The following is a 16,333-nucleotide window of genomic DNA, read 5'->3' on the forward strand; positions in this document are numbered from 1 at the left end:
TCTCCCCCAGCTATCATGGCCTTTCTGTCTCTCCCCCAGCTATCATGGTCTTTCTGTCTCCTCCAGCTGTCATGGTCTTTCTGTCTCTTCCCCAGCTATCATGGTCTTTCTGTCTCTCCTCCAGCTGTCATGGTCTTTCTGTCTCTCCCCCAGCTATCATAGCCTTTATGTCTCTCCCCCAGCTATCATGGTCTTTCTGTCTCTCCTCCAGCTATCATGGTCTTTCTGTCTCTCCTCCAGCTATCATGGCCTTTCTGTCTCTCCCCCAGCTATCATGGCCTTATGGCCTTTCTGTCAGTCCCCCAGCTATCATGGCCTTTCTGTCTCTCCTCCAGCTATCATGGCCTTTCTGTCTCTCCCCCAGCTATCATGGCCTTATGGCCTTTCTGTCTCTCCTCCAGCTATCATGGCCTTTCTGTCTCTCCCCCAGCTATCATGGCCTTATGGCCTTTCTGTATCTCTCCTCCAGCTATCATGGCCTTTCTGTCTCCCCCCCAGCTATCATGGCCTTATGGCCTTTCTGTCTCTCCCCCAGCTATCATGGCCTTATGGCCTTTCTGTCTCTCCTCCAGCTATAATGGCCTTTCTGTCTCTCCCCCAGCTATCATTGCCTTATGGCCTTTCTGTCTCTCCCCCAGCTATCATTGCCTTATGGCCTTTCTGTCTATCCCCCAACTATCATGGCCTTTCTGTCTCTCCCCCAGCTATCATTGCCTTATGGCCTTTCTGTCTCTCCTCCAGCTATCATGGTCTTTCTGTCTCTCCCCCAGCTATCATGGCCTTATGGCCTTTCTGTCTCTCCTCCAGCTATCATGGCCTTTCTGTCTCTCCCCCAGCTATCATGGCCTTTCTGTCTCTCCCCCAGCTATCATGGCCTTTCTGTCTCTCCCCCAGCTATCATGGCCTTTCTGTCTCTCCCCTATGCTATCATGGCCTTTCTGTCTCTCCCCCAGCTATCATGGCCTTTCTGTCTCTCCTCCAGCTATCATGGCCTCATGGTCTTTCTGTCTCTCCTCCAGCTATCATGGTCTTTCTGACTCTCCTATAGCTATCATGGTCTTTCTGTCTCTCCCCCAGCTATCATGGCCTTTCGGTCTCCCCCCCAGCTATCATGGCCTTTCTGTCTCTCCTCCAGCTATCATGGCCTTTCTGTCTCTCCTCCAGCTATCATGCTCTTTCTGTCTCACCCCCAGCTATCATGGCCTTTCTGTCTCTGCCCCAGCTATCATGGCCTTTCTGTCTCTCCTCCAGCTATCATGGCCTTTCTGTCTCTCCCCCCAGCTATCATTGCCTTATGGCCTTTCTGTCTATCCCCCAACTATCATGGCCTTTCTGTCTCCCCCCCAGCTATCATTGCCTTATGGCCTTTCTGTCTCTCCTCCAGCTATCATGGTCTTTCTGTCTCTCCCCCAGCTATCATGGCCTTATGGCCTTTCTGTCTCTCCTCCAGCTATCATGGCCTTTCTGTCTCTCCCCCAGCTATCATGGCCTTTCTGTCTCTCCCCCAGCTATCATGGCCTTTCCGTCTCTCCCCCAGCTATCATGGCCTTTCTGTCTCTCCCCCAGCTATCATGGCCTTTCTGTCTCTCCCCCAGCCATCATGGCCTTTCTGTCTCTCCCCCAGCTATCATGGCCTTATGGGCTTTCTGTCTCTCCCCCAGCTATCATGGCCTTTCTGTCTCTCCCCTATGCTATCATGGCCTTTCTGTCTCTCCCCCAGCTATCATGGCCTTTCTGTCTCTCCTCCAGCTATCATGGCCTCATGGTCTTTCTGTCTCTCCTCCAGCTATCATGGTCTTTCTGACTCTCCTATAGCTATCATGGTCTTTCTGTCTCTCCCCCAGCTATCATGGCCTTTCTGTCTCTCCCCCAGCTATCATGGCCTTTCTGTCTCTCCTCCAGCTATCATGGCCTTTCTGTCTCTCCTCCAGCTATCATGCTCTTTCTGTCTCACCCCAAGCTATCATGGCCTTTCTGTCTCTCCCCCAGCTATCATGGCCTTTCTGTCTCTCCTCCAGCTATCATGGCCTTTCTGTCTCTCCTCCAGCTATCATGGTCTTTCTGTCTCTCCTCCAGCTGTCATGGCCTTTCTGTCTCTTCCCCAGCTATCATGGTCTTTCTGTCTCTCCTCCAGCTGTCATGGCCTTTCTGTCTCTCCTCCAGCTATCATGGCCTCATGGTCTTTCTGTCTCTCCTCCAGCTATCATGGTCTTTCTGTCTCTCCTATAGCTATCATGGTCTTTCTGTCTCTCCCCCAGCTATCATGGCCTTTCTGTCTCCCCCCCCAGCTATCATGGCCTTTCTGTCTCTCCTCCAGCTATCATGGCCTTTCTGTCTCTCCTCCAGCTATCATGGTCTTTCTGTCTCACCCCCAGCTATCATGGCCTTTCTGTCTCTCCCCCAGCTATCATGGTCTTTCTGTCTCTCCCGAGCTGTCATGGCATTTATGTCTCTTCCCCAGCTATCATAGCCTTTCTGTCTCTCCCCCAGCTATCATGGTCTTTCTGTCTCTCCTCCAGCTATCATGGCCTTTCTGTCTCTCCCCCAGCTATCATGGCCTTTCTGTCTCTCCTCCAGCTATCATGGCCTTTCTGTCTCTCCTCCAGCTATCATGGTCTTTCTGTCTCTCCTCTAGCTGTCATGGCCTTTCTGTCTCTTCCCCAGCTATCATGGTCTTTCTGTCTCTCCTCCAGCTGTCATGGTCTTTCTGTCTCTCCCCCAGCTATCATAGCCTTTATGTCTCTCCCCCAGCTATCATGGCCTTTCTGTCTCTCCTCCAGCTATCATGGTCTTTCTGTCTCTCCTCCAGCTATCATGGTCTTTCTGTCTCTCCCCCAGCTATCATGGCCTTTCTGTCTCTCCCCCAGCTATCATGGTCTTTCTGTCTCTCCTCCAGCTGTCATGGCCTTTCTGTCTCTTCCCCAGCTATCATGGTCTTTCTGTCTCTCCTCCAGCTGTCATGGTCTTTCTGTCTCTCCCCCAGCTATCATAGCCTTTATGTCTCTCCCCCAGCTATCATGGTCTTTCTGTCTCTCCTCCAGCTATCATGGCCTTTCTGTCTCTCCTCCAGCTATCATGGCCTTTCTGTCTCTCCCCCAGCTATCATGGCCTTATGGCCTTTCTGTCTCTCCCCCAGCTATCATGGCCTTATGGCCTTTCTGTCTCTCCCCCAGCTATCATGGCCTTATGGCCTTTCTGTCTCTCCTCCAGCTATCATGGCCTTTCTGTCTCTCCCCCAGCTATCATGGCCTTATGGCCTTTCTGTCTCTCCTCCAGCTATCATGGCCTTTCTGTCTCTCCCCCAGCTATCATGGCCTTATGGCCTTTCTGTCTCTCCTCCAGCTATCATGGCCTTTCTGTCTCTCCCCCAGCTATCATGGCCTTATGGCCTTTCTGTCTCTCCTCCAGCTATCATGGCCTTTCTGTCTCCCCCCAGCTATCATGGCCTTATGGCCTTTCTGTCTCTCCCCCAGCTATCATGGCCTTATGGCCTTTCTGTCTCTCCTCCAGCTATCATGGCCTTTCTGTCTCCCCCCCAGCTATCATGGCCTTATGGCCTTTCTGTCTCTCACCCAGCTATCATGGCCTTATGGTCTTTCTGTCTCTCCCCCAGCTATCATGGCCTTATGGCCTTTCTGTCTCTCCCCCAGCTATCATGGCCTTATGGCCTTTCTGTCTCTCCTCCAGCTATCATGGCCTTTCTGTCTCTCCTCCAGCTATCATGGTCTTTCTGTCTCACCCCCAGCTATCATGGCCTTTCTGTCTCTCCCCCAGCTGTCATGGCCTTTCTGTCTCTTCCCCAGCTATCATAGCCTTTCTGTCTCTCCCTCAGCTATCATGGTCTTTCTGTCTCTCATCCAGCTATCATGGCCTTTCTGTCTCTCCCCCAGCTATCATGGCCTTTCTGTCTCTCCTCCAGCTATCATGGCCTTTCTGTCTCTCCTCCAGCTATCATGGTCTTTCTGTCTCTCCTCCAGCTATCATGGTCTTTCTGTCTCTCCCCAGCTATCATGGCCTTTCTGTCTCTCCCCCAGCTATCATGGTCTTTCTGTCTCTCCTCCAGCTGTCATGGTCTTTCTGTCTCTCCCCCCAGCTATCATAGCCTTTATGTCTCTCCCCCAGCTATCATGGCCTTTCTGTCTCTCCTCCAGCTATCATGGTCTTTCTGTCTCTCCTCCAGCTATCATGGTCTTTCTGTCTCTCCCCCAGCTATCATGGCCTTTCTGTCTCTCCCCCAGCTATCATGGTCTTTCTGTCTCTCCTCCAGCTGTCATGGCCTTTCTGTCTCTTCCCCAGCTATCATGGTCTTTCTGTCTCTCCTCCAGCTGTCATGGTCTTTCTGTCTCTCCCCCAGCTATCATAGCCTTTATGTCTCTCCCCCAGCTATCATGGTCTTTCTGTCTCTCCTCCAGCTATCATGGTCTTTCTGTCTCTCCTCCAGCTATCATGGCCTTTCTGTCTCTCCCCCAGCTATCATGGCCTTATGGCCTTTCTGTCTCTTCCCCAGCTATCATGGCCTTATGGCCTTTCTGTCTCTCCCCCAGCTATCATGGCCTTATGGCCTTTCTGTCTCTCCTCCAGCTATCATGGCCTTTCTGTCTCTCCCCCAGCTATCATGGCCTTATGGCCTTTCTGTCTCTCCTCCAGCTATCATGGCCTTTCTGTCTCTCCCCCAGCTATCATGGCCTTATGGCCTTTCTGTCTCTCCTCCAGCTATCATGGCCTTTCTGTCTCTCCTCCAGCTATCATGGTCTTTCTGTCTCTCCTCCAGCTATCATGGTCTTTCTGTCTCTCCCCCAGCTATCATGGCCTTTCTGTCTCTTCCCCAGCTATCATGGTCTTTCTGTCTCTCCTCCAGCTATCATGGTCTTTCTGTCTCTCCCCCAGCTATCATGGCATTTCTGTCTCTCCCCCAGCTATCATAGCCTTTATGTCTCTCCCCCAGCTATCATGGTCTTTCTGTCTCTCCTCCAGCTATCATGGTCTTTCTGTCTCTCCTCCAGCTATCATGGCCTTTCTGTCTCTCCCCCAGCTATCATGGCCTTATGGCCTTTCTGTCTCACCCCCAGCTATCATGGCCTTATGGCCTTTCTTTCTCTCCCCCAGCTATCATGGCCTTATGGCCTTTCTGTCTCTCCTCCAGCTATCATGGCCTTTCTGTCTCTCCCCCAGCTATCATGGCCTTATGGCCTTTCTGTCTCTCCTCCAGCTATCATGGCCTTTCTGTCTCTCCCCCAGCTATCATGGCCTTATGGCCTTTCTGTCTCTCCTCCAGCTATCATGGTCTTTCTGTCTCTCCCCCAGCTATCATGGCCTTATGGCCTTTCTGTCTCTCCTCCAGCTATCATGGCCTTTCTGTCTCCCCCCCAGCTATCATGGCCTTATGGCCTTTCTGTCTATCCCCCAGCTATCATGGCCTTATGGCCTTTCTGTCTCTCCTCCAGCTATCATGGCCTTTCTGTCTCTCCCCCACCTATCATTGCCAGATGGCCTTTCTGTCTATCCCACAGCTATCATGGCCTTATGGCCTTTCTGTCTCTCCCCCAGCTATCATGGCCTTATGGCCTTTCTGTCTCTCCCCCAGCTATCATGGCCTTATGGCCTTTCTGTCTCTCCTCCAGCTATCATGGCCTTTCTGTCTCTCCCCCAGCTATCATGGCCTTATGGCCTTTCTGTCTCTCCTCCAGCTATCATGGCCTTTCTGTCTCTCCCCCAGCTATCATGGCCTTATGGCCTTTCTGTCTCTCCTCCAGCTATCATGGCCTTTCTGTCTCTCCTCCAGCTATCATGGTCTTTCTGTCTCTCCTCCAGCTATCATGGTCTTTCTGTCTCTCCCCCAGCTATCATGGCCTTTCTGTCTCTCCCCCAGCTATCATGGTCTTTCTGTCTCCTCCAGCTGTCATGGCATTTCTGTCTCTTCCCCAGCTATCATGGTCTTTCTGTCTCTCCTCCAGCTGTCATGGTCTTTCTGTCTCTCCCCCAGCTATCATAGCCTTTATGTCTCTCCCCCAGCTATCATGGTCTTTCTGTCTCTCCTCCAGCTATCATGGTCTTTCTGTCTCTCCTCCAGCTATCATGGCCTTTCTGTCTCTCCCCCAGCTATCATGGCCTTATGGCCTTTCTGTCTCTCCCCCAGCTATCATGGCCTTATGGCCTTTCTGTCAGTCCCCCAGCTATCATGGCCTTATGGCCTTTCTGTCTCTCCTCCAGCAATCATGGCCTTTCTGTCTCTCCCCCAGCTATCATGGCCTTATGGCCTTTCTGTCTCTCCTCCAGCTATCATGGCCTTTCTGTCTCTCCCCCAGCTATCATGGCCTTATGGCCTTTCTGTCTCTCCTCCAGCTATCATGGTCTTTCTGTCTCTCCCCCAGCTATCATGGCCTTATGGCCTTTCTGTCTCTCCTCCAGCTATCATGGCCTTTCTGTCTCCCCCCCAGCTATCATGGCCTTATGGCCTTTCTGTCTCTCCCCCAGCTATCATGGCCTTACGGCCTTTCTGTCTCTCAGCCAGCTATAATGGCCTTTCTGTCTCTCCCCCAGCTATCATTGCCTTATGGCCTTTCTGTCTCTCCCCCAGCTATCATTGCCTTATTGCCTTTCTGTCTATCCCCCAACTATCATGGCCTTTCTGTCTCTCCCCCAGCTATCATTGCCTTATGGCCTTTCTGTCTCTCCTCCAGCTATCATGGTCTTTCTGTCTCTCCCCCAGCTATCATGGCCTTATGGCCTTTCTGTCTCTCCTCCAGCTATCATGGCCTTTCTGTCTCTCCCCCAGCTATCATGGTTTTTCTGTCTCTCCCCCAGCTATCATGGCCTTTCTGTCTCTCCCCCAGCTAGCATGGCCTTTCTGTCTCTCCCCCAGCTATCATGGCCTTCTGTCTCTCCCCCAGCTATCATGGCCTTTCTGTCTCTCCCCTATGCTATCATGGCCTTTCTGTCTCTCCCCCAGCTATCATGGCCTTTCTGTCTCTCCTCCAGCTATCATGGCCTCATGGTCTTTCTGTCTCTCCTCCAGCTATCATGGTCTTTCTGTCTCTCCTATAGCTATCATGGTCTTTCTGTCTCTCCCCCAGCTATCATGGTCTTTCTGTCTCCCCCCCAGCTATCATGGCCTTTCTGTCTCTCCTCCAGCTATCATGGCCTTTCTGTCTCTCCTCCAGCTATCATGCTCTTTCTGTCTCACCCCCAGCTATCATGGCCTTTCTGTCTCTCCCCCAGCTATCATGGCCTTTCTGTCTCTCCTCCAGCTATCATGGCCTTTCTGTCTCTCCTCCAGCTATCATGGTCTTTCTGTCTCTCCTCCAGCTGTCATGGCCTTTCTGTCTCTTCCCCAGCTATCATGGTCTTTCTGTCTCTCCTCCAGCTGTCATGGCCTTTCTGTCTCTCCTCCAGCTATCATGGCCTCATGGTCTTTCTGTCTCTCCTCCAGCTATCATGGTCTTTCTGTCTCTCCTATAGCTATCATGGTCTTTCTGTCTCTCCCCCAGCTATCATGGCCTTTCTGTCTCCCCCCCAGCTATCATGGCCTTTCTGTCTCTCCTCCAGCTATCATGGCCTTTCTGTCTCTCCTCCAGCTATCATGGCCTTTCTGTCTCTCCCCCAGCTATCATGGTCTTTCTGTCTCTCCCCAGCTGTCATGGCATTTCTGTCTCTTCCCCAGCTATCATAGCCTTTCTGTCTCTCCCCCAGCTATCATGGTCTTTCTGTCTCTCCTCCAGCTATCATGGCCTTTCTGTCTCTCCCCCAGCCATCATGGCCTTTCTGTCTCTCCTCCAGCTATCATGGCCTTTCTGTCTCTCCTCCAGCTATCATGGTCTTTCTCTCTCCTCTAGCTGTCATGGCCTTTCTGTCTCTTCCCCAGCTATCATGGTCTTTCTGTCTCTCCTCCAGCTGTCATGGTCTTTCTGTCTCTCCCCCAGCTATCAAAGCCTTTATGTCTCTCCCCCAGCTATCATGGCCTTTCTGTCTCTCCTCCAGCTATCATGGTCTTTCTGTCTCTCCTCCAGCTATCATGGTCTTTCTGTCTCTCCCCCAGCTATCATGGCCTTTCTGTCTCTCCCCCAGCTATCATGGTCTTTCTGTCTCTCCTCCAGCTGTCATGGCCTTTCTGTCTCTTCCCCAGCTATCATGGTCTTTCTGTCTCTCCTCCAGCTGTCATGGTCTTTCTGTCTCTCCCCCAGCTATCATAGCCTTTATGTCTCTCCCCCAGCTATCATGGTCTTTCTGTCTCTCCTCCAGCTATCATAGTCTTTCTGTCTCTCCCCCAGCTATCATGGCCTTATGGCCTTTCTGTCTCTCCTCCAGCTATCATGGCCTTTCTGTCTCCCCCCCAGCTATCATGGCCTTATGGCCTTTCTGTCTCTCCCCCAGCTATCATGGCCTTATGGCCTTTCTGTCTCTCCTCCAGCTATAATGGCCTTTCTGTCTCTCCCCCAGCTATCATTGCCTTATGGCCTTTCTGTCTCTCCCCCAGCTATCATTGCCTTATTGCCTTTCTGTCTATCCCCCAACTATCATGGCCTTTCTGTCTCTCCCCCAGCTATCATTGCCTTATGGCCTTTCTGTCTCTCCTCCAGCTATCATGGTCTTTCTGTCTCTCCCCCAGCTATCATGGCCTTATGGCCTTTCTGTCTCTCCTCCAGCTATCATGGCCTTTCTGTCTCTCCCCCAGCTATCATGGCCTTTCTGTCTCTCCCCCAGCTATCATGGCCTTTCTGTCTCTCCCCCAGCTATCATGGCCTTTCTGTCTCTCCCCCAGCTATCATGGCCTTTCTGTCTCTCCCCTATGCTATCATGGCCTTTCTGTCTCTCCCCCAGCTATCATGGCCTTTCTGTCTCTCCTCCAGCTATCATGGCCTCATGGTCTTTCTGTCTCTCCTCCAGCTATCATGGTCTTTCTGTCTCTCCTATAGCTATCATGGTCTTTCTGTCTCTCCCCCAGCTATCATGGCCTTTCTGTCTCCCCCCCAGCTATCATGGCCTTTCTGTCTCTCCTCCAGCTATCATGGCCTTTCTGTCTCTCCTCCAGCTATCATGCTCTTTCTGTCTCACCCCCAGCTATCATGGCCTTTCTGTCTCTCCCCCAGCTATCATGGCCTTTCTGTCTCTCCTCCAGCTATCATGGCCTTTCTGTCTCTCCTCCAGCTATCATGGTCTTTCTGTCTCTCCTCCAGCTGTCATGGCCTTTCTGTCTCTTCCCCAGCTATCATGGTCTTTCTGTCTCTCCTCCAGCTGTCATGGCCTTTCTGTCTCTCCTCCAGCTATCATGGCCTCATGGTCTTTCTGTCTCTCCTCCAGCTATCATGGTCTTTCTGTCTCTCCTATAGCTATCATGGTCTTTCTGTCTCTCCCCCAGCTATCATGGCCTTTCTGTCTCCCCCCCAGCTATCATGGCCTTTCTGTCTCTCCTCCAGCTATCATGGCCTTTCTGTCTCTCCTCCAGCTATCATGGCCTTTCTGTCTCTCCCCCAGCTATCATGGTCTTTCTGTCTCTCCCCAGCTGTCATGGCATTTCTGTCTCTTCCCCAGCTATCATAGCCTTTCTGTCTCTCCCCCAGCTATCATGGTCTTTCTGTCTCTCCTCCAGCTATCATGGCCTTTCTGTCTCTCCCCCAGCCATCATGGCCTTTCTGTCTCTCCTCCAGCTATCATGGCCTTTCTGTCTCTCCTCCAGCTATCATGGTCTTTCTGTCTCTCCTCTAGCTGTCATGGCCTTTCTGTCTCTTCCCCAGCTATCATGGTCTTTCTGTCTCTCCTCCAGCTGTCATGGTCTTTCTGTCTCTCCCCCAGCTATCATAGCCTTTCTGTCTCTCCCCCAGCTATCATGGTCTTTCTGTCTCTCCTCCAGCTGTCATGGCCTTTCTGTCTCTTCCCCAGCTATCATGGTCTTTCTGTCTCTCCTCCAGCTGTCATGGTCTTTCTGTCTCTCCCCCAGCTATCATAGCCTTTATGTCTCTCCCCCAGCTATCATGGTCTTTCTGTCTCTCCCCCAGCTATCATGGTCTTTCTGTCTCTCCTCCAGCTATCATGGTCTTTCTGTCTCTCCTCCAGCTATCATGGCCTTTCTGTCTCTCCCCCAGCTATCATGGCCTTATGGCCTTTCTGTCTCTCCCCCAGCTATCATGGCCTTATGGCCTTTCTGTCTCTCCTCCAGCTATCATGGCCTTTCTGTCTCTCCCCCAGCTATCATGGCCTTATGGCCTTTCTGTCTCTCCTCCAGCTATCATGGCCTTTCTGTCTCTCCCCCAGCTATCATGGCCTTATGGCCTTTCTGTCTCTCCCCCAACTATCATGGCCTTTCTGTCTCTCCCCCAACTATCATGGCCTTTCTGGCCCTCTTCCAGCTATCATGGCCTTTCTGTCTCTCCCCCAGCTATCATGGCCTTTCTGTCTCTCCCCCAGCTATCATTGCCTTATGGCCTTTCTGTCTCTCCCCCAGCTATCATGGCCTTTCTGTCTCTCCCCCAGCTATCATGGCCTTATGGCCTTTCTGTCTCTCCTCCAGCTATCATGGCCTTTCTGTCTCTCCCCCAGCTATCATGGCCTTTCTGTCTCTCCTCCAGCTCTTATGGCCTTTCTGTCTCTCCTCCAGCTATCATGGCCTTATGGCCTTTCTGTCTCTCCCCCAGCTATCGTGGCCTTTCTGTCTCTCCCCCAGCTATCATGGTCTTTCTGTCTCTCCCCCAGCTATCATAGCCTTTCTGTCTCTCCCCCAGCTAACATGGCCTTTCTGTCTCTCCTCCAGCTATCATGGCCTTTCTGTTTGACCTGAAGGACCTGGTAGATCTGATGTCTATTGGTACTCTACTGGCCTACACCCTGGTGGCAGCCTGCGTTCTGGTACTCAGGTTAGTATCCTCAACCCTACACCCTGTGTTCTGGTACTCAGGTTAGTATCCTGAACCCTGGTGTTAGCCTGTGTTCTGGTCCTCAGGTTAGTATCCTGAATCCTGGTGTTAGCCTGTGTTCTGGTACTCAGGCTAGTATCCTGAACCCTGGTGTTAGCCTGTGTTCTGGTACTCAGGTTAGTATCCTGTACCCTAAACCCTGTGTTCTGGTACTCAGGTTAGAGGACAATCATATCTATCAACAGATGACGCCCATTAAAAAAGGATTATCTCCATCTGCAATGGTCTGCCTGTGTCCTCTAACCCTAAGAGATTGATCCTCGTTCTGACTGTGTCCTCTAAACCTAAGAGATTGAATCCTCTAACCTTAAGAGTACTGGCGTGGTAATACTGATGGTCTGTTAACAGAGCAGGTTAAGAGAACTAACGAGGCAGGTTAGGAGAACTAACGCGGGAGGTTAGGAGAACTAACACAGCAGGTTAGGAGAACTAACACAGCAGGTTAGGAGAACTAACACAGCAGGTTAGGAGAACTAACACAGCAGGTTAGGAGAACTAACACAGCAGATTAGGAGAACTAACACAGCAGGTTCGGAGAACTAACACAGCAGGTTAGGAGAAATAACACAGCAGGTTAGGAGAACTAACACAGCAGGTTAGGAGAACTAAGCCAAGTGGTTAGGATGATTAACACAGCAGGTTAGGAGAACTAACGAGGCAGGTTAGGAGAACAAACAGAGCAGGTTAGGAGAACTAACACAGCAGGTTAGGATAATTAAATTGGCAGACTAGGAGAACTAATTTAGCAGTTTAGCTGAATTAATTTAGCAGGTTACAAGGATGAGGTTTAATGTTAGGAAAAAGGTTCGGTTTTGCTACAATGATAAAGTGAATTGTTGTCCCCAATGTCACTACTAGATAGCCAGAAAGGTAAACAAACCGTCTGTGGCAACAAATCATCAGTATCATAACACCAGAACAAAGAGCTCCACCCTCTCTCTTTGCAAGTTACGGGCAAGTCTATGAGCCTCCCCTTCCGAAATGTGAAAGATACAAAATCACGATTTATCCAAAGCACTGCTGCTTGTTATCTCATATGCATCTCGTTGTATCATGACAGATCAACGCTACCATTTATGTTTACATAGTCTGTCCACCAGATTACCTACATAGTACAATAGGACAGTGTTTCTCAAACCTTTCCTCTGGGAAAGCCTCTCCCCAGCGGTTCCATGTATTTAATATATTCCAGAACTACCTGATTCAACTTAACAATTAATCATCATCGCTTTATGTCTCTCTCAAATGTCAAAATGCCTTGTATACTGTTGTTTAGGATAGTTATCATTGTTTTAGTTTACTGTGGAGCCCCTAGTCCCAATCAACATGCCTCAGATACCTCCTTTGTCCCACCCCCACACATGCGGTGACCTCACCCAGTATAACCAGCATGTCCAGATACGCAACCTCTCTTATCATCACCCAGTGCCTGGGCTTACCTCAGCTGTACACACACCCCACCATAGCCCTGTCTGCACATTAAGCCCTGAATCTATTCTACCACGTCCAGAAATCTGCTCCTTTTATTCTCTGTCCTCAACGTTGATGACCAGTCTTGACAGCCTTTAGCCGTACCCTCATCCTACTCCCCCTCTGTTCCTCGGGTGATGTGGAGGTTAACCCAGGCCCTGTGTGTCCCCAGGTGCTCTCATTTGCTGAATTCTGTAACCAAAAACATCAGAAGCCTCCTCCCTAAGTTTGTTTTACTCACTGCCTTAGCACACTCCGCCAACCCTGATGTCCTTGCCATTTCTGAATCCTGGTTTAGGAAGGCCGCCACAAATTCTGAGATTTCCATACACAACTACAACATTTTCCATCAAGATAGAACTGCCAAAGGGGGAGGAGTTGCAATCTACTGCAGAGATAGCCTGCAAAGTTCTGTCATACTTTCCAGGTCTGTGCCCAAACAGTTCGAGCTGCTCATTTTAAAAATGAATCTCTCTAGAAACAAGTCTTGCACTGTTGCCACTTGTTAAAGACCCCCCTCAGCTCCCAGCTGTGCCCTGGACACCATATGTGAATTGATTGCCCCCCATCTATCTTCAGAGTTTGTTCTGTTAGGTGACCTAAACTGGGATATGCTTAACACCCCCGGCAGTCCTACAATCTAAGCTAGATGCCCTCAATCTCACACAAATTATCAAGGAACCCACCAGGTATAACCCTATATCCCTAAAGATGGGGACTCTCATAGATATTATCCTGACCAACTTGCCCTCCAAATACACCTCTGCTGTTTTCAATCAGGATCTCAGCGATCACTGCCTCTTGCCTTAATGGGTCTGCGGTCAAACGACCACAGCTGATCACTGTCAAACGCTCCCTAAAACACTTCTGCGAGCAGCATGCTTTCTAATCGACCTGTCCCAGGTATTCTGGAAGGATATTGACCTCATCCTGTCAGTAGAGGATGCATTGTTGTTCTTTAAATGTAATTATCTCACCATCTTAAATAAGCATGCCCCTTTCAAAAAATGTAGAACTAAGAAAAGATATAGTCATTGGTTCACTCCAGACCTGCCTGCCCTTGACCAGCACAAAAACATCCTGTGGCGGACTGCACTAGCATCGAATAGTCCCGGCGATATGCAACTTTTCAGGGAAGTCAGGAACCACTACAAGCAGTCAAATACTAGCAAGGACTAGCTTTTTCAAATAGAAATGTGCATCCTTTTACTCCAAAAAGTTCTGGGACTGTAAAGTCCATGGAGAATAAGAACATCTCCTCCCAGTTGCCCACTGCACTGAGGCTAGGAAACACTGTCACCACCGATAAATCATCAGGTGGGTATACACGATAATCGAGAATTTCAAGAAGCATTTTTCTACAGCTGGCCATGCTTTCCTCCTGGCTACCCCAACCTCGGCCAAATGCTCCGCATTCCCCGCAGTCTCTTGCCCAAGCCTCCCCAGCTTCCCAGCTTCTCCTTCACCCAAATCCAGACAGCAGATGTTCTGAAAGAGCTGCAAAACCTGGACCCGTACAAATCAGCCAGGCTAGACAATCTGGACCCTCTCTTTCTAAAATTATCCGCCGCCATTGTTGCAACCCCTATTACCAGTCTGTTCAACCTCTATTCCGTATTGTCCGAGATCCCTAAACATTGGAAAGCTGCCGCGGTCATCCCCCTCTTCAAAGGGGGTGACACTCTAGACCCAAACTGTTACAGACCGATTTCCATCCTGCCCTGCCTTTCTAAAATCTTCGAAAGCCAAGTCAAATCAAATCAAATCAAATCAAATGTTATTTGTCACATACACATGGTTAGCAGATGTTAATGCGAGTGTAGGGAAATGCTTCTAGTTCCGACAATGCAGTAATAACCAACAAGTAATCTAACTAACAATTCCAAAACTACTGTCTTATACACAGTGTAAGGGGATAAAGAATATGTACATAAGGATATATGAATGAGTGATGGTACAGAGCAGCATAGGCAAGATACAGTAGATGGTATCGAGTACAGTATATACATATGAGATGAGTATGTAAACAAAGTGGCATAGTTAAAGTGGCTAGTGATACATGTATTACATAAGGATGCAGTCGATGATATAGAGTACAGTATATACGTATGCATATGAGATGAATAATGTAGGGTAAGTAACATTATATAAGGTAGCATTGTTTAAAGTGGCTAGTGAAATATTTACATCATTTCCCATCAATTCCCATTATTAAAGTGGCTGGAGTTGAGTCAGTGTCAGTGTCAGTGTGTTGGCAGCAGCTACTCAATGTTAGTGGTGGCTGTTTAACAGTCTGATGGCCTTGAAAGCTGTTTTTCAGTCTCTCGGTCCCAGCTTTGATGCACCTGTACTGACCTCGCCTTCTGGATGATAGCGGGGTGAACAGGCAGTGGCTCGGGTGGTTGATGTCCTTGAAGATCTTTATGGCCTTCCTGTAACATCGGGTGGTGTAGGTGTCCTGGAGGGCAGGTAGTTTGCCCCCGGTGATGCGTTGTGCAGACCTCACTACCCTCTGGAGAGCCTTACGGTTGTGGGCGGAGCAGTTGCCGTACCAGGCGGTGATACAGCCCGCCAGGATGCTCTCGATTGTGCATCTGTAGAAGTTTATGAGTGCTTTTGGTGACAAGCCGAATTTCTTCAGCCTCCTGAGGTTGAAGAGGCGCTGCTGCGCCTTCTTCACGATGCTGTCTGTGTGAGTGGACCAATTCAGTTTGTCTGTGATGTGTATGCCAAGGAACTTAAAACTTGCTACCCTCTGCACTACTGTTCCATCGATGTGGATAGGGGGGTGTTCCCTCTGCTGTTTCCTGAAGTCCACAATCATCTCCTTAGTTTTGTTGACGTTGAGTGTGAGGTTATTTTCCTGACACCACACTCCGAGGGCCCTCACCTCCTCCCTGTAGGCAGTCTCGTCGTTGTTGGTAATCAAGCCTACCACTGTTGTGTCGTCCGCAAACTTGAGTACAGGAGAAGGCTCAGTACGCACCCTTGTGGGGCCCCAGTGTTGAGGATCAGCGGGGTGGAGATGTTGTTGCCTACCCTCACCACCTGGGGGCGGCCCGTCAGGAAGTCCACTACCCAGTTGCACAGGGCGGGGTCGAGACCCAGGGTCTCGAGCTTGATGACGAGCTTGGAGGGTACAATGGTGCTGAATGCTGAGCTGTAGTCGATGAACAGCATTCTCACATAGGTATTCCTCTTGTCCAGATGGGTTAGGGCAGTGTGCAGTGTGGTTGAGATTGCATCGTCTGTGGACCTATTTGGGCGGTAAGCAAATTGGAGTGGGTCTAGGGTGTCAGGTAGGGTGGAGGTGATATGGTCCTTGACTAGTCTCTCAAAGCACTTCATGATGACGGAAGTGAGTGCTACGGGGCGGTAGTCGTTTAGCTCAGTTACCTTAGCTTTCTTGGGAACAGGAACAATGGTGGCCCTCTTGAAGCATGTGGGAACAGCAGACTGGTATAGGGATTGATTGAATATGTCCGTAAACACACCGGCCAGCTGGTCTGCGCATGCTCTGAGGGCGCGGCTGGGGATGCCGTCTGGGCCTGCAGCCCTGCGAGGGTTAACACGTTTAAATGTCTTACTCACCTCGGCTGCAGTGAAGGAGAGTCCGCAGGTTTTCATTGCAGGCCGTGTCAGTGGCACTGTATTGTCCTCAAAGCGGGCAAAAAAGTTATTTAGTCTGCCTGGGAGCAAGACATCCTGGTCCGTGACTGGGCTGGATTTCTTCTTGTAGTCCGTGATTGACTGTAGACCCTGCCACATGCCTCTTGTGTCTGAGCCGTTGAATTGAGATTCTACTTTGTCTCTGTACTGACGCTTAGCTTGTTTGATAGCCTTGCGGAGGGAATAGCTGCACTGTTTGTATTCGGTCATGTTACCAATCTGTCAATAAACAGATTACTGACCATTTCAAATCCCACCGTACCTTCTCCGCTGTACAATCCAGTTTC

The 16,333-nt window shown here is 50.2% G+C and overlaps 1 protein-coding gene across 2 annotated transcripts in view; it reads left to right on the forward strand.

Annotated features, from left to right (window-relative positions):
- LOC109884564 (high affinity cationic amino acid transporter 1) overlaps positions 1 to 16,333 on the forward strand; it is an 83,854-nt gene that overhangs the window by 58,340 nt on the left and 9,181 nt on the right. For both annotated transcript variants that reach the window (XM_031808164.1, XM_031808165.1), the window contains exon 9: positions 10,745 to 10,847. In XM_031808164.1, coding sequence (XP_031664024.1) covers positions 10,745 to 10,847 — 103 coding nt within the window. The remainder of the gene's footprint in view (positions 1 to 10,744; positions 10,848 to 16,333) is intronic.

The sequence above is a fragment of the Oncorhynchus kisutch genome, linkage group LG28, assembly GCF_002021735.2.
Source record: "Oncorhynchus kisutch isolate 150728-3 linkage group LG28, Okis_V2, whole genome shotgun sequence".
Taxonomy (NCBI): domain Eukaryota; kingdom Metazoa; phylum Chordata; class Actinopteri; order Salmoniformes; family Salmonidae; genus Oncorhynchus; species Oncorhynchus kisutch.